We start from the raw sequence: 20,585 nt of genomic DNA on the forward strand, positions 1-20,585 counted from the left end.
ACGACTGTTCAGTTATGGAAATTGTTCAGTAAGCTCGACTCGCCTCTCGGCCTTCTGGCTAAACCAAGCAAAACACAGGGGGAGACTCGGCCACCTAGCCTCCCCTCAGGCACTAAGGCTCTGCGTTCCGCGCAGAAATGCAAACAACCCGATTCTTAACTTTCTCCAGTGCCGCTAGGGACACAGGGACTCGGAGAACGCGCGCTTTAAAGCGCTCCAAAGAGAGACAAGGATGCAGGGCCGCGGGGCAACACGGGGCACCCAGCCACTTGGCTAGCGAGACACCCATGCCCGGGGGAGCTTGCTCAGTGTAGCCGGGTACGGCGGTCGGTCAGTACCTTTACTCTCCGCTCTTTAAGTGCCTCACCTACAAACGCCAGGGCGCCGTCTCCCAACGCGCGGCCCGCAGCCAGAGCCCGACCCCTAGGCCCGCCCTATGAACGCCGGCCTCTAGCCACTTCCTCCTCCTTCTCCGCCTCCTTCCATCTCTTCTGCGCCTGCGCGACCGGAAAATTCGCGAAGGTTCCTGAAGCGGAACCGGCCGTTTCCGGAAGCCGGCAGCCGCCCTAGTCGTGGAGCCGGTTCTGCTGACCTGAGGGTTGCAGAGGCACTCCTTTGCAGTTCCCGGCGTTTGGGTTTCGCCTGCAGCACTGAGAAAGGAATATGGCCTTGCTGTGCTACAACCGGGGCTGCGGCCAGCGCTTCGATCCCGAGACCAATTCCGATGGTAAGAGAAACCGTCGGCAGGCGCCCCTCTACCTGCCACCTCCTCCTCCTCCCTGGGAAGGAGGCCCTATATGGGCTGCAGGACGCCTGGGGTCCCGCGGGTGCCCCGGCTCAGCACCCCTCCGTCCCGGGCCTGCTTTGGCTGGGCCGCCTCTCTGCGTCCCCTGGACCCACGTGGTTCCAACCCCCTCCACCACCCCCGTCCCCAACCCCTTATTCTTCTGAGATTTGGAAGGAAACCCTTGGCCCCAGTCCCCTAGATCTCCGGGGGGAAGCAGAAACTAGCGAGACAGCCCTGAGCTCGCTCTGCGGTTCCCCAGGAGATAGTAGGCTAGACCTCTGCGGTGTGCAGAGGCCAGGAGGAAGGGCCCGCGAGTGAACCAAGCTTTTTAAGTTGTTTCCTTAGAGAAGTTTGTGGAGAGCCGTGAACCTTGCTGTTAGCAAAGGGACTTTGTTTCTGAGCCAGGGTTTCTTGGGCAGGAAACAAGTTACTGTGTATGTTTAAGCGGTTTGGATGCCTCCAGCCCTTTTATCTTTGATTTTGTTATCTGTTGTTGAGGTCTTCTCCAGGTGAGCAAGTGTCCTTTGAGACAGGTAAGTACAGTTAAGGACGCTAAGTGAAAGCATGCTACGTGAACCTTGGGGGAAAGCAGCAGTGAATTCAAATGTTGATTGGTTTTCAGAGGGGTGATTTCCTATGGTGAGAAATGAGGCCGCTTTTTCAAATCTTGCCAGCTTTTGTTGCTTATGCGTGGTAGACCAGGAGCTTGTTGTGTCACTTTCTAGTCTCCTGCCAAGCTCACAGCGGCGCCCTGAAGCTGGCAACGTCAGGCCTGCTTAGAAGAAATGCGCAGTTTTTCGTGAGCATGACCTCGGAGTCGTGCAATTAAATATTGATTGTTGAGTCCTTTTCACCTCTGTGATAATTTGAATATTTGTGAATTGGTGAGATGTTCAAAAGTAATAGAATCACTGATGCAAGATTTTAAGGAAGCAGAAGAGAAAATGTCAATCTAGTGTGTCCAGTTAGCTACTAAATTGACATAACTGTTAGTACTCAACGTCACTAACTGAAACTGAAGATTCAGTGGATTCTAATATCAACACATGAAGACTTTAAAGCAATCTGATGGTGATAACCTATGCAAAAATGTACTGCATTTATACCTGTACATAATCTCACTTAATATCAGATGTAGGGGAAGATTGATGCTTGGGTGTGTGACACATTTGTTCGAGGAATTGGGAACCTGCCCATAATTCAAGGGAGATGGAGCGTTTTGTGGGAAGCGTTGTGCCAGTGTGTTAAATGATGAAGGATCTAGGAAAGATGAGTGCAGCCAGGAGAACTTAAGAAGAACAGTCTTAAGGAATGTTGGTAAGCAATACCAGATGCAGCACAGGACTCTTAGAAGGGTGCTGCAAGTTTCTTTTTTAACAAAATGAGAGACTTTTAGTAAACTGGCTGGATGACTGAATAAAATGAATATACAGAGAGTAGGCAATAATAGCAAACTGTGGGCCTGGCTAGAGAAAAGCTTTATAAAATGCAAGAAGTTACCTAAACTGACATTATACACTTTATGCTTTTCATAAAGATTTATTTTAATTGGAAACGTAGCTCTATAAAGACAAGGAGATACAGAAAGATCTTCTGTCCACTGGTTCACTCCCCAAATGGCCATAGCAACAGAGCTGAGTTCATCAGGAGTCAGGAACAACAAGGCTTTGGGCCATCCTCTACTGCTTTTTCAAGTCATAAGCAGAGCAGTGAATGAGAAGTGAAGCAGCCCAGCCAGGACATGAAGCAGCACCCATATAGGATCCTGTTGCTTGGAGGTAGAGGATTAGCCTGTTGAGCCACAACACTGGCCCCTTATTTTATGTTTCTGACTGTATATTATTATGTCTGCAGTTTGCAAATACTGTATCTGTTCTCCATCTCTGTTCACTCTGGGTTTTATTGTGTTTTTACACAATTTATTTACAACTTTGTTTGTTAGCATTTAATCACACTCGGCTATTAAAGAGGCTCTTCTTAATCTGTGTTTTTAGTTACTGTACCGGGAAAACACTCAACACTTAAGAGTGTTGACTAAACACCATTTGTGTAACAAATGGTTACTAAAGGAAGCATACTAGTTATTAGAGTGCTATGGAAAAGTTCCTCTGGGTACTAGGAATTACTCGCTTTAAGGCAGTGCCAGGACGCAGAAGCTGTAGACAGTTGAAAACAAATCAGACAGTGTAGTGAGGTAACCTTGTAAGCAGAGTCCAGAAAAAAAGAGCTGACCTTTTTCCTCTAAGCTCATGGTATGTAGTGTGGAATAACTGTTTCTGTTATCTAATTTTTTAAAATAAAATACCCACTGTGTAAATTTTAACACATGCATTTTTCCTTACGACTGATAGCATAGCTCCACAGGGAGGGCAGAAGTACAGAATGACCTCAGTGACAGCCTGTAAATACGCTGCGTAGCTTTAACCTCTGCTGATGAGATCTGTACCTAGAAATTGACCCTGTCGGTAGTGTAGCAAGCTAAACCTTTGCTTTGGGACACCAGCATCCCATATGGGTCCAGTTCTTGTCCCAGGTGCTCCACTTCTGACCCAGCTCCCTACTAATGACATGGGAAGGCAGTGGAGGATGGCCCAAGTCACTGGGTGCCTGCACCTGTGTGGAAGATGTGGAAGAAGCTCTTGGTTCACAGCACTGGCGCAGAAACCATTTAACAAGTTAACCGGCAGACAGAAGGGATCTCTGAGTAATTCTGCCTTTCAGGTGAAATAATTAAATTCTTAAAAAAAAAAAAAAAAAAGGAACTTGTAGCTGTTATTTTAATGTTTATTTTTTCTTTGTTTTTTGGACCAGATGCGTGTACATACCACCCAGGTGTTCCCGTCTTTCATGATGCACTGAAGGTAGGATCTAGGTATATTTTTAGTTTCATTGTATCTATATGTCACATTTAGAGATATAATGTTAAATACATCTTTTTTTGTGACTTGTGTAATGTTTTCCACAATCCAGTTTTGTAGGTCTAAGGGTTCGTCCCCTACTTCCCTTACCTCCCCAGTTCCTAACTGCCACTTTTTCCTGTGTTGCTACAGTAGTATCCCCCAATACTAGCTACAAGTTTAACATTCTGATACTTAAATGTATCATGGCATGGTAAGTATAGGATATGGTTAAGCAAAAGAAGGCAATAGATAATAATCTTGTTTCCAGTGTAAACTTATGTTACTTGCTACATCCCTTTCTTCACTTTCCTGATTTTGAAGGAAAGTAGAGCAGTTACGTTGTTTCTCAATTTTTTCTGCCACCTCTGGCACCTAAGACCAGCAATGAATTTTAGATTATTGTAAATATTTCACAGTAGTGTTCTGGGTCAGACATGTAATAATAACTTTACTGATAAAAGAGATGTTCCAGGATTTCTACCTGTATTTCCTTGATGTTCTAGAGAATTAGAAAAATAATAGAATGCTGTTTAGCCAGGGTTGCAGTAATGGTCTCTTTAAAATTCATGATGCTGTGGTATATTTGAGGGGTTTCCTTTGTATGCTTCCAAAAAAAAAAAAAAGTTACAGTCAGGCTGTCTTGCTTTTAGGTGTGTACTACCACTATTGTTCTCAGGAGCAAAGATAGCCTTACATGCTTACATATTATAATGCCCTTTGGGTTTCTAATTGTATCTTTCAGAGGGTGGTTGGACTTTTGGTATTTCACTCTTGTACAAACAAGGCTAAACAAAGTTGTGTAACAGCTGACAAGTTTATGGAATACAGAACATTCAGTAGGGCAGGTGCTGCTTGGCTCCTCCCCTTATTTTTAAATCTTTTTTCCCCTGCCTTGATGGGTTTGAAACTTTGAAGCCCATCTGAATATTTTTCTTCTTCTTCTGGAAATTGTGGCTTTGCTAAGCTATCATTTTTTCTGGATATTTTCCTCATTGATAACTCCTCTTTCCCTTATTTTCTTCTGTCATTAGATCACTTAGTTCTCAGAAATTGGGTTGCTAATTTGTCTCATTGAGTTCATTCAGTTATTTCTTGAAATTTCACCTCTGTGCCAATGACTGTTACAATGTGTTTTCCATTTATGTGTCTTGTTGGAAGCCTCAAGCCAGTTTCCAAAGTGAACTAATTCTTATTCCAAAAATAGTCTGCCTGTCAACTTGGATACCACTGACTTTCTAAATATTTCATCCAAGACTTTTTTTTTTTGCTATCTTACTCTTTATCATCCTAAATCTTAGTAACTTCATTTTAATTTTCTTGTTTCTTTACTGTGTGTTCTACTTATTATTGTCTCTAAGTACGTTTCTTGAGTATGTAGACTTTCCTGGACTATTACATTTTGTAGCCCAGTAAATTTCAGAGAAAGTATGTACATCAGCATAAGGTCACTAGCCTCTTATTTGACCCTGAAGCAATTAGATAAATATTATGCCAATTTTGAAAGAAAATTTTTTGTATTGGAAGAGGACATGTTCAGAGAAAAGGACAGTGCTTCTCAAGGAAAGTTAACCTTATGCTCACATACTTAGATTTATCCTTTTTTTCTCTTTTTTACCTAACACCATCATAGAATAGATTGGTATTTGGGAACAGCTCACCTGTGTGTATATGTATCTTACATATATGTTATTTTTGATAATTCTGTATATACAATTAAGAAAGTAAAGATTTTAGTCATATGGACTTTTCTGATGACTGTGTTATCTGTGCTGTTTGGATGGCTGTGTTCAAAGTTGTGGTTCATCTATATATTAATCAGCATTAAAGTATAGAAAACTTAAATTATAAAAGAAGGGAAAATTTGAATTCTAGGATAAAGATTTGCTTAAAAATACAAACTTGAAGGTAGATGTGAAAAAATCACTACCAGATTTTTATGCAGCATATCGGGAAACAAGAAGGCCAAGTTTGAAATGTGCTTAATTTGTGCCTCATTCAAATCTAACGGCCTCTTATGTTTCTAAAGTGCTGTATTTTTTGTGTCACTGTTGTCAGTGGTACATTTGGAGCCAGACGTGTTCAGTTAAAACAATTTTTTGTTGAACTACTTGATATTTTGTGATTTCTCTTTTACACTTCTCACTGAAAAGATCATTTCCCCTCCAAAGGCCTAATGCTTTGGCTGCCGTGTTAACTGTGTTCTGAAAATAATGTTGACTGTTGAGTTACTTTGGTAAAGTTTGGGTTTTTTTCCTCTTTTGTTTTATAGGGTTGGTCTTGCTGTAAGAGAAGGACAACTGATTTTTCTGATTTCTTAAGCATTGTAGTAAGTACTATTTTTTCCTTTTTTTTTTTTAAGATTTATTTATTTATTGGAACGTCAGATATACAGAGAGGAGGAGAGACAGAGAGGCAGGACTTCCTTCTGATGATTCACTCTCCAAGTGGTCGCAATGGCCGGTGCTGGCCCGATCCGAAGCCAGGATCCAGGAACTTCTTCCGGGTCTCCCACGCGGGTGCAGGGTCCCAAAGCTTTGGGCCATCCTCGACTGCTTTCCCAGGCCACAAGCAGGGAGCTGGATGGGAAGTGGAGCTGCTGGGATTAGAACTAGCACCCATATGGGATCCCGGGCGTTCAAGGCGAGGACTTTAGCCGCTAGGCCATGCTGCCGGGCCCAAGTACTACGTTTTCTTGAGTATCTCTCTATAAATGCATTGTGCAGAAATCTTCAGATTAGGGACTTCTGATATCTGGTATCTATTGATTTTTCCTGTCAACTATCAGCAACTTACTTTTTAGAAGGAGTTCATTTCATCTGCCAAGCCTGTAAATATATTTTTAAAACAAGCATGCTTTTAGAGATAAAGGTTTTAGGATGTTAATGCCTCATTTGTTATTTTAGGTTTTTCCCCTGTAAGATTTATTTATTTTAAAGAGTTAAAAAGAGAAAAAGATGGTCGATCTATGGCTTACTCCCCAGATGGTCACACATGCAGAAGGGAGCCAAGCTGAAACCAGGAACTTCCTCCAGGTGTCCATCAGTATAACAGGCCGAAGTGCTTGGGCCGTCCTCCCCCGTTTCCCAAGCACATTAACCTGGAGCCGGGTCAGAAATGGAGTAGCCAGACTCAAACGAGCAGCCACATGGGATATTGGCATCTCAGATGGCAACTTTATATAAATTAGAGAACAGTATTCCATCTCACCAGATGGTCCCAACAGCCAGAGCTGAGCTGATCTTGAAGATGAGAACCAGGAGCTTTTTCCCTGCTTCCTGCATGAGGGTAGAGCCCAAAGGCCTTGAGTCATCTTCTGCTTTCCCAGGCCATAAGCAGAGAGCTAGATCTGAAGTGGAGCAGCCAGGATACAAATTGGTACCTATATGGAATGCTGGTGCTTATAGATGCAGGATTAGTATTCTACATCACCACACCAGCCCTGGGCTGGCAGCTTTACACTCTCTGCAAGGATACTGGTCTCCCCTCTCTTAGGTTTCTTCTGATATTTAATGCTTCAAAGAATATTAGGAAGGAATCAGGTTGACAACAGTGTTAAACTGAGCTTGAAAACAATTGTCTTGTTCAGGATCATATAGCAAGTCTTTTGCTTAGAAAACGTTCATATGTAAATAATTTATGGAATATTCTTTGTAAAGTTCTCCTGAATTCATTTTCTCTTAACAAGAAGTTTATGGTTAAGTTTATGGTTTTTTGAAAGTGTTTTCCTCAGAGGTAAGAGTTTGTTTGCAAATAAAAGCAATTTGGAGTTTTTACTTTCTTAAACTGATGTAATGAAAGAGTTTATATCATGACATCTAAAATAGATGACAGGATAACTCCTAATAAATGCCTTTGACTAACAGGGCTGTACTAAAGGTAGGCATAATAATGAGAAGCCACCTGAGCCAGTCAAGCCTGAAGTCAAGACTACAGAGAAGAAAGAACTGTCTGAATTGAAACCCAGATTTCAGGAGCACATCATTCAAGCCCCTAAACCAGTGGAAGCAATAAAAAGACCAAGGTATACTTTATTCAGCTTTGTTTTTCTGTCACACATAAATAGTATCAGTTTGAGTTTTTCTTTTTATGATTTTGCATGGTATTTCTGTTGAGGCTGCCAAGTTTTTGACTATTTGATTTGTATTTTAGCTAAACCTTCAGTTTTTGTTCCTGATAAACTTGAGGGCATGTGGACAGTAAGGCATTTTTGTTTTGTGCCATTATGGGTATAGACACACGAGCTGTAAGAGTATGGGAGCTCTTCATTGTTTTGTATGCTGGCATATCTTTTGCTTGTCTTTCTTCCTTTTAAGTATCCTGATGAGTAACTGAATGTTCTGGTTTCATTATGAAGACATTTTTTCGTTCAGGGATGTAAATACATTATAACCATTTTTCTAAGATACTCTTCATGGAAGTAACTTGATTCACAATGCATTTGACATCTTCTGAAAAGGCTTTATTTAAAATGATTAATTTCAAATACAAAGAAGTGTTTTGGTGCATTATGATAATGGAAATTTAAAACTTCTCCAGCCCAGATGAACCAATGACAAATTTGGAATTAAAAATATCTGCCTCCTTAAAACAAGCACTTGATAAGCTTAAATTATCATCAGGAAATGAGGAAGAGAAGAAAGGTAAGATTTTCTGGGTTTTTTTTCTTTTTTGTTTTTGCTTTTTGTTCATAGTAACTTTTTCCTGACTAACGAAATAGTCATTAAAAACAGCATGAATTTACTTATTTTAAATATGTAGCAGTAAGTTATGTACCTATGTAACATATTTTACAGTAGGAATTTATTTAATTTTTTTTTCAAAATGTCAGTTAATACCACAGAAGGAATATCAGTTTATTTCCTTATGTCTTTATTTAAAGTGATAACTTTTCATTGAAAATATTTTCTCCTGTGGCTTATTATTTGTGTTCACTTAAAGATGTATTTGAGAAGCAGAGTTATAGAGAGAGGAAAGACAGGGATCTTCAGTGTACGAGTTCACTCCTCTAATGTCCACAGTGCTGCAGCTGGGCTAGGCTGAAGCCAGAAGTTCCATCTAAGTCCTCTATGTGGGTACAGGATCACAACCACTCTGGCCATCTTTCAGTGCTTTCCTAGGTGCATTAGGTGGGCGCTGGGATCAGAAGTGGAGCAGCCTCAACGTGAACTGGTGCTCTTATGGGGTTCTGGCTTCACAAGCAGTCACTTAACATGCTGCCCTACAACAATGCCATGGGGTTTATTATTTTTAAACAGTGAGGTAAATTGCTTTGATCATTGAGCGTCTTCAGTCTTTGACGTACACTTGATACCATGGTGGTAAAAGTACCTCTTCATGGGGCTGGTATTATTGTATTTTGGGTCAGGTTACCAGCTACCTTTCCAGCATTTCATGCTTGAGTGCTGGTTTGCATCTGAGCCACTCGATTTCTATTCTACCTTTCTGCTAATGTACCTAGGAAAGGAACCCTGCTACCCCTATGGGATTCCAGGATGGAACACCTGGCTCCTAGAATCAGCTGGCCCAGCTGTCACTGATGCTGCCAGGCGGAGAGTGAAGCAGAAGGCACAAGATTCTTTTAAAAGAAAGTACTTCTTATGAGTCACCTTTACAAGGTTAATATAGTAGATAAACCATAGAGTTATAAAATAGAAATGCATCATATTACTTAAAGAATACATGCAAAACCTAATGATAATACCTTTTTTTATAATAATATTTTTATGGAAACATTAAAAATGATGTAGAAGTGAAGCTACGTTTTAAGGTTTAAAATTAAGTTTTTCTTTGTTTCAGAAGAAGACGGCGATGAAATTAAGATAGGAACCTCATGTAAAAATGGAGGCTGTTCAAAGGTATATGTTATAAAACTTGTATTACAAGTAAAATTTTATATTTTAAGAAAGCAAGTACAATTCAGTGATTTTTTTCTTTAACAGCAAACATTTGAATATTTTTCTGTTGGACAGTATGCTGTGGATTATGACCACAAATTGAGGAGTGTCAAATCTAATAGAAATATGGGAATAAATATTTGGTCATTGAATGAGCATTTGTAATGTGCTCCACATTGGTGGGGCAATTAAGTATCATGAATTCAGATATGAAGAGGATAAGACAGTAATGAACTGAAGGGGTTTGGGTTAGTAGCTATTTATGTATGATCTTCAATGATGTTCTTTTTGAGTGGGTGACTGAATCTAAAATCTGAATAGTACAGTAGACAAGTTACATAAGTCTAGGAGAAAAATACCCTGGGTTATGTAAGCCTAAAGTAAAAAATGCTATAGAAGGAGCAGCATGATTGAGGGAGCTTGGATTTTAAAAAAAATAATCAGAGCAATATATGCTGGAGACCAGTCAAAGTAGCCAGTAAAAGAGATAGGCAAGATTGTGAGGTCTGCTTCATCCATGCTGAGGGATTAGTTTTTTTTCTTGATATGATAAAAAGTCATTACCTACTCTGGGGGGAATTTTGTAAAGATTTTTTGATGGGCATTGTGTTTCAACAGATGAAGCCTCCATTTAAGATGTCTACTGCCCATAACAGTGCTTGAGGAATAGAGTTTTGTCTGTGTCTGCTTCCAACCTCAAGTTCTGCTAAAGTGCCTGGCTGGCGGCTGGTGATAGCTCAGACTACTGAGTCTGCCATACTCATGGGAGACCCAGGTAGAGTCCCTGTTCTTGGCATTAGCCTGGATCCTCTGTGGCTGTTGACGTTCGTTGGAGGAGTGGACCAGTGAATGGAAGATTTTATTCTCCCTCATTTGCTCCCTCTTTCTGTCATTCTGCCTTTCAAATAATTGAAAATGAAAAAAAATTTTGAGAAAAAAAATTTGGCTCTTAGCTGGCAAATATACGTTTGTAAATGTATTATGAATAGAATACTAGTAGAATTGAGCAGAAACAGATTTCTTTTATTTTAGAAGACCATCCAGCGAGATTAGATAGAAATTTGCTAAGAAGTAGTTAAATATGGGATTTAATGACATGTGTTATTGAGGCCTTTTCTTACTTTTGTGAATATAAAATTCCATCTCTTATTACATTTCTTCTCAGTTTCTTTTCTTCATAGTACTTATCATCCTCTAGGATTGAGAATGTGTGCATTTCATATATATAAAGTTTACTTATATGAAAGAATGAAGAGAGATCTTCCATTCACTGGTTCACTTGCCAATATGCCCTCAACAGCCTGGCTGGACCAAAGCCCCAAGAGTCAGGAACTCTGTCCAGGTCGCTCGTGTAGATGACAGGAACTCTCGTAGCTGGGCTGTAGTCTACTGTGTCCTAGGTGCAATAGCAGTAAGACGGCTTGTTAGTGGAGTATCCAGGACTTGAATTGCCACTGTGACATTGGCTGTGGGTGTCTCAAGGGATTATTAGGACACAATATCCACCCCTACTGACTTATGTTTATTTTGCTTAAGATATGTCCCATTTAACTTTCGCTGAGTTTATGAGGATACAATTCTGTTCATTTTATTCTGTATTAAATCTTGAATCCTTGGAACAGTGCCCAGCACATGGCAAATACACATAGAATATATGATACAGTTTGAAAGTATTTGACAGAAATTGGTATTAGGTTGAATATGAAGGGAACTTAGGGTTGAAGCATCTAAGGAATTTGTGCCACCAGTAATTGAGAAAGTGAAAATCAGAACAAGTTTGTGTTTTTCCATCTTAAATATTGGATCATCTTGGTCATTAAAGAGCTGATTATATAAAAATAGAGAGGCAGAAGTAGTTAAGTAAAAGCATGATTAATTCTTGAAGTACGGAAAACTGTGCAAATGGTGAAATAGTGCCAGAGAGCAAAGAAAAATCTGATGAGCTTCATTCTGAATATGAGCAAAAGGGTAAAGGATATGTTTAGTAATGGTTATAGTACTAGTCAACAAAATAGTTAACAGGAATGGTACAAAATGTGCTGGTGTGGAATTGGGATTAAACAGTACAAGAAGGGCAGGAGTTTGGTCTATTAAGGTACTAGCATCCCATTTTATAGTGCCTAGATTCAGTATTTAAGGATTCCTGACTCCAGTTTCCTCTTAATGTGAACTTTGAGGCAGGAGTGAGGGCTTGAATAATTTGGGCTATGGCCAAATTGTGTAAATTGAGTTCTGGGATTTTGTGTCTGCCTAGCCTTGGCCATCATGGACACCTGGAGAAGGAACCTGTAGGTGTGGTTTCGTAATGGGTCAGTCTGTCTCAGTTTGTAAAAGATTCTGAAAGGCTTCATAGTGCTTGGAAATTAGACCTCAGTATTACTATGATGGCAATTTAAAGGTTTTTACTTTTTTCATTAAAGTACAGTATTAAAATATGTAGAAACAGGGATTTTCACAAAGAAAACGTATCCGCATTATTGTATACTGTGTCTCTGAAGGTAACCATAGATTTAAAGATGAAATATGCATGTTTTGTAATTTAATGTGAAAGGAATTTTAGGACATGTGTTCCGTGCGTTTGCTTGTTTTACCTTTCCTATAAGCAGTCTTGGTTTTGTTGTTTTTCGTAGTAGTTACATAATGGCATTGTTTAAATCTAATAGTTTATCTTTATATTCTGTTACATTTATAAATACGAATTTTTTAATAATAGTACTGTAACCCGTGTTGCACTTGACTTTTGGACTCATACACATTTCCATTATTTTATATATGACTAGTAGTGAAGTTGCCTGATCATAGAGTATGTATAGAGCTCCTTCAGAAAGCCTGTGAGTGTAGTTTACAATATGAAAACTATGTTTTTTATTGCACTGAAATATTTATTTTTTCTGTTTTTCATGAACTATTTGAAGTAACATATATATTCACCTTTCACAGATATTCTGACATTTTTCCAAAATGATTGTGACTTGATGAATTGCTGTACATAATACTTGTTAGAGTTAACCTGCACTTAGATAACACTTTGCAGTGTCACTCTTTTATATTTTAGCCATTCTAGTTGAGTGAAAAGTGGTCTTGTTAACAATCTTAATTTACACTTTTCTGATGTTGAAGTAACCCTTTTGTAGGTTTATTAACAGTTACATATCTTCTTCTGTGAAAGGTTCAAAATGTTTATCTCTGATTTTTCATTTTATTACCAATTTTTAGGAAGCTTCTGTATAGATCGACAGATCCATTGTCTAGACATGCTTTTTCGTTGTCTCCACGAATGGCTTTGATAAATAGTCGCTTTAATTTGAGAGATCCAGTTTGTGCATCTTTCCCTTTGTGACCAGTACTTTTTCTGTCCTGTTTGAGAAATGTTTCTTACTCCAAGGCCATGAATGTTTTCTTACAGAGAGACACATTTATGTTGTATGCCACCTAGAAATTATTATATAAATGTAATTAAAGGATTATAAGAAAGATAATGATAGAAATTAGATAATAGAAGAGAGAAGTTAAAGACTGAGAAATGTAGTAGAAAACTTAATACAGTCTGATTGCCTAAAATGTGCTAGTTCATGAGGAAAGTTAACAAATTAAATTGATAGATAATTTCAAATCAACTTGACTCAATTCTATGGTAGACTACATCTAGCATAGGGAGAAGAAAAACTGAATTGAAAAGAACTAAGAAAATTTTGCTTTGGGAGATGGGAAGATTAGGTTCAGAGGGAAATGGCATCGAATTTTAATAGATTTAAGAGGTATGTGCTTATGTAATATCTTAAAATATATGTACCTTTTTATTTTAACTTCTAAAAAGTAAATGCTTTGTTGCAGGCATTGTGTTACATTGAATTGGTACAGCCGCGTTCCATATTGCAATGCTAGTTCCAGTCCTTGGCTACTCCACTTGCAAGCCAGCTTCTTACTAATGCGTTTAGGAAGTATCAGATGTAGCTGTAGCAGTTGAGTTTTGGCCACCTATGAGAGAAATGGAGTTCTTGCGTCTTGATCATGCTTGATCCTGCTTCCACAGTTGTGGCTCTTTGGAGGAATGAACTAACAAATGGAATATCTGTCTCTCGTAAATAAATAAATACACATAATTTTGTATTCCTTACTTCAAGTTGCACAAAGAGAAAATTTATTACAGGTTTTGTTCATGTTTCATTTAACTTTTTAGAAGTTCGTACACAGAATTTTCACTTTAAAATAGCAGTGTGATCTTGATCTTATAAACCTTGTAAAATCAACTGTATATATAGCCAAATAAAATCAAGTTATTATATATATATATAAATCAACTGAAAGATCTTCAGCTGAAGTTTTTTATTCATAAGGATAAGAACTCACTGTAGAATTTTCAGAGTTGCTTAATAAATTTCCCTATTAAGTGACAGATGAGAGCCACACGCCTGAATGCTTGGAAGCAACTTTGTTCCCAAAATGCTGAAAGTATCATGATACTTTCTATTGCCTACTCTTCTATTTGCTTTTCACATAGGGACCTGGAAGTTAACCAGATTCCAAAGGAAATAATTTGTCATTGCTTTCTGAAGTGGCCAGGAATGAATTTATGAGTGTTCTAGGTAGTTGTTGCTGAGTGTTGTACACTGTTCAGAGTTGGTAGTGACAGAGATACTTGTATGTAAGATGTAATTGAGGGATACGCAGGTGATGTTTTTCCCCTCCTTTTTTTTTTCTTTTAGACATACCAGGGTCAACAGAGTCTGGAAGAAGTCTGTGTATATCATTCTGGAGTACCTATTTTTCATGAAGGGTAACTTTTGCATGACTAATAAAAATGCTTTCTGGAAGGGTTTTAAAAAAGTAAACCCTCATAGTATATGGTGGTTTATCGACACACAATACTGCTGTAAATTCTTCCACTCTGTTTCCATATTGTTCAGAACTCAAACCTGGAGTTATACATTCACCTTTAGCTTCCTGTGAGTTTTTCTTCTTTTTTCTCCCCAAGGAAGAGTTGGCTTTACTTGTTTGGAGATACTACGGGTTATGTGACATTAATCTTTCACTTTTTTGGTGTTCTCATTTACTGGGCTTTTAAAAGATGAGAATTAAAATTCTCCAGTCATACCACTTGATGATTACCTCACAAAGAAGCAAATGTTTGCTATCAGCAAATACTGATTTTTGAATTTTGTTTTGTTTTAAATATCTTGAGACTAGTATAATAAATATCATTCTCATCTTCACATTATTAATCTTCCTGGTAAATGTCAATTTTTAACTGTAGTGACTTAGTTAAAATTTTGATATTCTTGCTTTCAAAAGAAAATCACTTATCACTGTAATTCTCTATTTAATTGATGGTGAAGTTTTATCTATGAATTCTATCTATAATTTCAAGGATGAAATACTGGAGCTGCTGTAGAAGAAAAACCTCTGACTTTAATACATTCTTAGCCCAAGAGGGCTGCACAACAGGAAAACACATATGGACTAAAAAGGATGATGTGAGTAAGCTTTTCAGAATGATATATCATTGTGTTCCTCTAAGTCGTTCTTAAAAGGCTTGAGATTATTCTCTTATTGCCTTAAAAATTGTTCTCCCTGAAAAGAAAAGCTATGACATGGCTATGAAGTAAAATTAACCTAAATAAAGCACTCAGAGCTCTACCTTTTGAGCAAAATAGCCATCTATGTTAAGTTCAGCTGTGTAGAATTTTGTGAAGTATTGAAACCTGCCAAAACTGAAGCATCTTTGTCTCACTAACATTACCTACACAAGCTTTTAGCCTTCTTTTTTTTTTTTAAATTTGTTTTTATTGAAAGGCAGATTTATAAAGAGAAAGCTCTTCCACACACTGGTTGATTCCCCAGATGGGCCCAACGGCCAGAGCTAAGTTTATCTGAAACCAAGAGCCAGCAGTTTCTTCTGGCTCTCCTGTGCAGTTTCTGGGTCATAAAACCTTAGGCCATCCTCTACCACTTTACCAAGTCAAACCAGGGAGGTAGGTGGGAAGTTGAGCAGCCAGGACATGAACCGGCGCCCACAGGTGATGTTGGTGCTTCATGGTGGAGAGGCTAATTGAGCCACTGTGCTGGACAACCCATACTTTCTGTTTTTAAACATTACTTTTTTTATTTATGTATTTTCATGTGTATTATGCATGTTGTATTTCATGTATGTTAAATTTGAGGCCTTCTCATTTCCTTTCTTATGTACTTGAAACTTACTCATTGTTTACCAGCTATGCAAAGCTTCCATCCAGTGGCCAAGAAAGGAATTGCTGACTTGCTCAGGTGGAATTATTTTGAATACCTCTACTGTCTCCAGAGAAATCCATCAAGAGAAAAGAAGCATGAATTTTCTAAAATAAACTTGAGTGTGCAAATAATTCCTCAAAAAGTCATTAAACTGTAGAAAGCCAAGATTTATTGTTAGGAAGTTTTTGATTATTAGATACTAATTTAAAATATGTTAGTCTTTTGTGCTATACTGACACTAGTGAGTTCTGTAGTGTGTGTTTGTGTGTATATTTATGTATAAATATATGCCTTATAATTAAAAATTTTCAAATTTAGAAATTTACTCAACATTTGAATGTTCTGCAGTTGTTGCTTTTTAATAACGTGATTGGGTTTCATAAATATACCCATCTAAGTTACAATAACTCATAAACCATAAAACTTCTTTTAAAAAATTATTAGTATAAAGGTATTTTCTCTGAGATTTAAAAGTTGGAAAAAGTGAAATTTTGTATAATATTAAGTCCAGAATATAAATGTTAATGGATGTTGTAGTAATGTATGTAATGACAAATCTGAAGTATCTAAGCTGATAAAGCAAAAATACAATATATGATTTCAGTTCAGTGTCATTTTTCCAAAATATAAACATTACTTTTTAAAATAGTAGAATCTCAGTTTCCTGACTTTTGTGACCAGATTGTTCTTTTTTATCAAGCACATCTGAGACTTAACTGATTAGTTATGTAATAGCAAAAAAAGATTGCTTCAAAAAAGCTCACTTTTTTCTACATTTTAACAGAGGAGGAAAATAAGTCTTTAAATAACAGTAGTAGAAAGAAACAAATGATCAGACTTTTAAAAATAGAATAATGTTCTCAAATCATAAAACTAAGATTTTTTGTATCATGATATGCGTATTTTGTGTATGAACTTTAGCTCTTTGTCCTATATGACTTAAATATTTAGGTTGTGCATGGTGATATTTTTTCGCAGTTATGTGAACCAACTTCTTAAAAGAAGTGAATTATTTGGTACTTGTAGGCTAAAAAGTTTTTCTTAAATTACAGGGTAAAAAAGTTGTTCCATGTAGACACGACTGGCATCAGACGGGAGGTGAAGTTACCATTTCAATATATGCTAAAAATTCACTTCCAGAACTTAGTCGAGTAGAAGCAAATAGTACATTAGTAAGTATACGGAATTTAAGTAAAAAGTGTTTTATCACATTGTTCTTTCTGTTAATATTGTGTTTTTCAAGATTTAAGAACGATTTTCCTATACAAATTTAATTGGTTTCATTAAAAATGTTTTAAATGAAAATGTCAGCATGATACTTTTTCCTGAGGCATTCTATAAATAGTAATATAGTTTAGGAAAATCGCCAAGTCATGTGCTTAGTTCTCAAAAAATGAAATTTCAAAGTAATTTTTTTAATTTTTTTCTTTCGTTAATAATTTTCTCCAATAGAAATGTTTAATATTGGCAGTTTCTTAAAATGGTTTGATTTGTTTGAATGTCTTATAATAAGTGCTCTATATAAGCCTTCAGTATGAATTTGGTGAGTTAATCTATTTTCATTATGTGCTTTTTTTCTAGTTAAGTGTGCACATTGTATTTGAAAGAGAGAAGGAATTTCATCAAAATGTGAAATTGTGGGGTGTAAGTATTGTGAATTCACCAAATTTTTATGAAAAAAATGACTATCCAAACGGTTTTAGTAGGCTTTAGTGAAAGGAACATATAAGTTGGCATTATATTTTAGCAAAAATTGTAAATATGATGTGAAAAAGGCAGTAGTGATTTGGATTTGGAAATATTAGCATAGCAAGGATAGTGCTTTCTTCTGAGACTAATTAAATGAAGTTTCTCTTTGGTATATCACAGGTAATTGATGTAAAGCGAAGTTATGTAACTATGACTGCAACAAAGATTGAGATCATCATGAGAAAAGCTGAACCTATGCAGTGGGCAAGCCTTGAACTACCTGTGACCAAAAGTCCTGAAAAGCAGAAAGATGCTACAGATTGAGTGGGGAGTTGGGGGAAGTTTATTAATGTGGTGAAGTGATGGCTTGCTGCTGTAATGTTGTTGTTGTTATTGTTGAATCTTGGCATTTCAGGGTCAACATTAGGTTTTTAAAAGCCAAAGTCAGTTTATTATATTTTTATGCCTCCCATCTTCCTTTTCAGTTGTTTAAGACTGATTACTCATTTCTCTTATGGATAGTGATAGAACTGTAGCTATGTCCTATACTTGAAGCTAAAGTATAGATCATAAGCATATTTGCATTGTTTTTTAGTATAATGTTCTAATAATTTGAAAAAGATTAATGAACTTTTTTTCGTCTAGTATCCCATAATTAGCAAAACAAAACAATATCAAAATTTTAATGAGTTTTCACAGATTTGTGTGCTTATAATACTTGAATATCCTTTCAGAAGGGAGAAATCTGAGATTGTTTTTGCATGTGAGAGTTACTTTTTTGTAAGAAGACTAATCCTAAGATAGTGAAGTAAAGGGAAATGTAAGTATTGATTAATAAATTGGAACTTGTTTACAGTTAATGGAACTGAAAAATTAGAATCTATACTTGTCAAGCAATATGATGTAAGACTAAATATAATTAAGAGTATAGAGCTATCAATTTGGTTTAAATTCTATATTTTATGGCTAAATAATGTGAAAAATGTTTTTCCTGATTATTCATTGGCTTGGATAGTGTTATCACTAAATTGTACCTGTTTTATAGCTGTACCCACTTACAACCTTTAGTTATGTGTAAGAAGGAGTTATACATCTGGTCTACCTGATCCAACACTGTGTCTGTAAAGTTTTAACATTAGGGCGTCAGAAAACTCAGTATACGAGCATTGCTTCCTGAGAACTATCACATATTAAATAAATAAAGTAGCTCAATTCCTTTGGAGTTTTTATTTTGAGGCTTTCATGAAGAGCTTGAAAATAATAGTGATACAATGTTGATCATATGATCTTTATTTGCATTAAATATAGACAGCACAGAATTAGATCAGTTATACTAACTGGCTTTACTGAAGGACAGGCTACTTTGTCAGTGTAGAGCTCCAGAAGAAAATGTAGTGAAAGCTGAAACTGGTAGAATTTTAAGACATTTGAGTATTACTTAGGCTCACATATATTAGGAATAAAAGGTGTTTATTTCCCAAGCCCCTTGAGTGTTTTCCTACAAAAATGCTTCTTTAGCTAATAAACATAGTAGTGGTATTATTGTGGTACATTTAGCAAATAACTATTAGATTGCATATAATTGATGAAAGATTTACTCTCTGTCACAAGGAATTCATATAGCGTATAAGCTTTGATAACATAAAATTGACATGCCAAAATTTGGGGCTGGTAAAAATTAGACTAAATACATTGTCTACTACTAAAATATGTATTTAATTTTTAATTTCATTCATAAAAATTAAATTGGAGACTAGATTTATGTAGACATCTTATTGTTTGGGATGGGGGGGCATGACGATTTGATTTGAGGTTAACGGTTAATATACCTTCATCAGGACTTCCCTCTTGAGACTGTTTTCCCTCAATAGTATCTTATTTGTTATATGTGGTTGAATGGTTGTTTAAAGCAAATGAATTATGTTGCAAGGCATAAACTTTTTTTGGATATATTTACATATCTGGTTCATTAGTGATTTTTCATTTTTATTCAGTTTTGTTTGGTTTTGCTGCTGCTTCTAAAAATCTCTAAGTTTGTTGCCGAGATAAAAATGAATCTAGATTCATAGATAAATGGATAGAATGATAGTTAGAGTATTGTTTAGCAATTTGTCTTTAAAAATGGTTAGTAAAAAAATGCTTGTTAACTGAGTTTTTTCTCTAGAAACGTGCTTCGTCTTAGCATTTAAACGAATTGCTACAGCAGAGCATTCAAAGCTTGATATGTATTATTGTAACTAGTCCCAGCATGAGAAACCTGAAAACCTATTTTTATTGACTAGCACAGAGGAAATTAGGTTTAAGAAATTTTTTTGTAGTTTCAGATTTATGGACAACTTGTAAAAACAATTAGTGTGTAATTTTTTAGATTAATATTGCTTATGTGTTAAATCATAAGTGTAAGGAATTTATACTGCATAACTGTTAACTAGAAGAGATTTAAAATTTTTATCATTGTTCCTTGTAGAAACCTTTAACATGCCCTAATTTAATTTGTTATTTTATTTAAATTAATTTGTAAACCATTGGAATATAAATTGGAATCAATAGGCGTCTTCAGGATGATGACACCGCTTCTTGGTGTAGTTATATATTGGCAAAAACTATAACCATATTAGTTCTTATATTTGATTTCTTTAGTCAGCTGTTTAACCATGAAGAGAACATTGAAGAGTTCTTGCAAATATTTTAAGGGAGCTTTGAGTTATTACTTCGTTTCCATCTGCTTTTTGAAAAAGATATTCCTCTATCTGAAAATTTATGTATAATGCATGAATCTACAATAAGTAAACATTTGAAAGTGCATTCATGAAATCTGGTGTCTATGTTAAGGCTCTTGGGGTATGTATTCTGGAAGGCAGCTATGCTCACCACTGTACCACCAAAGCAACTGTATTATGAAACTTTATTTTCAACAGCCAGGTACACTTTAATAAGTTACTGTCTAACGTGAATTATTTTGATCTGATACACCATATCTTATGTTTCTTTGTGCTCTTTTGAAAATATCTTGATTCCCAGTGCCTTAGTACCAAAATACAAGCAGTTGAGAACAGCTCATTTTTAGATGTTATTATAAATTGTCCT

At 36.6% G+C, this 20,585-nt stretch overlaps 1 protein-coding gene across 2 annotated transcripts; it reads left to right on the top strand.

The window, feature by feature from the left end:
* The first annotated feature begins 413 nt into the window (after positions 1-413).
* On the top strand, positions 414-20,303 carry CHORDC1 (cysteine and histidine rich domain containing 1). 2 transcript variants are annotated; one of them, XM_040977150.1, is made up of 11 exons: positions 414-727; positions 3,599-3,648; positions 5,957-6,013; positions 7,551-7,708; positions 8,224-8,327; positions 9,484-9,542; positions 14,288-14,358; positions 14,950-15,055; positions 16,862-16,981; positions 17,391-17,453; positions 17,679-20,303. In XM_040977150.1, exons 1-11 carry the CDS (start codon positions 664-666, stop codon positions 17,820-17,822), a joined length of 996 nt encoding a protein of 331 aa, XP_040833084.1. In that variant the 5' UTR covers positions 414-663; the 3' UTR covers positions 17,823-20,303. The 2 variants fall into 2 exon arrangements, with proteins under 2 accessions (XP_040833084.1, XP_040833085.1); XM_040977151.1 differs by lacking the exon at positions 5,957-6,013 and having other exon boundaries at positions 556-727.
* Positions 20,304-20,585: the final 282 nt, after the last annotated feature.

The sequence above is a fragment of the Ochotona curzoniae genome, unplaced genomic scaffold (genome assembly GCF_017591425.1).
Source record: "Ochotona curzoniae isolate NIBS_2020 unplaced genomic scaffold, NIBS_Ocur_1.0 contig_2723, whole genome shotgun sequence".
NCBI lineage: Eukaryota > Metazoa > Chordata > Mammalia > Lagomorpha > Ochotonidae > Ochotona > Ochotona curzoniae.

Bases quoted from the DNA above. Each gene is read 5' to 3' on its own strand.
- CHORDC1 (XM_040977150.1), top strand. From the start codon at position 664: ATGGCCTTGCTGTGCTACAACCGGGGCTGCGGCCAGCGCTTCGATCCC. The intron at 728-3,598 runs GTAAGAGAAACC...TTTTTGGACCAG, and splicing joins TCCCGAGACCAATTCCGATG to ATGCGTGTACATACCACCCA. The intron at 17,454-17,678 runs GTAAGTATTGTG...GGTATATCACAG, and splicing joins AAAATGTGAAATTGTGGGGT to GTAATTGATGTAAAGCGAAG.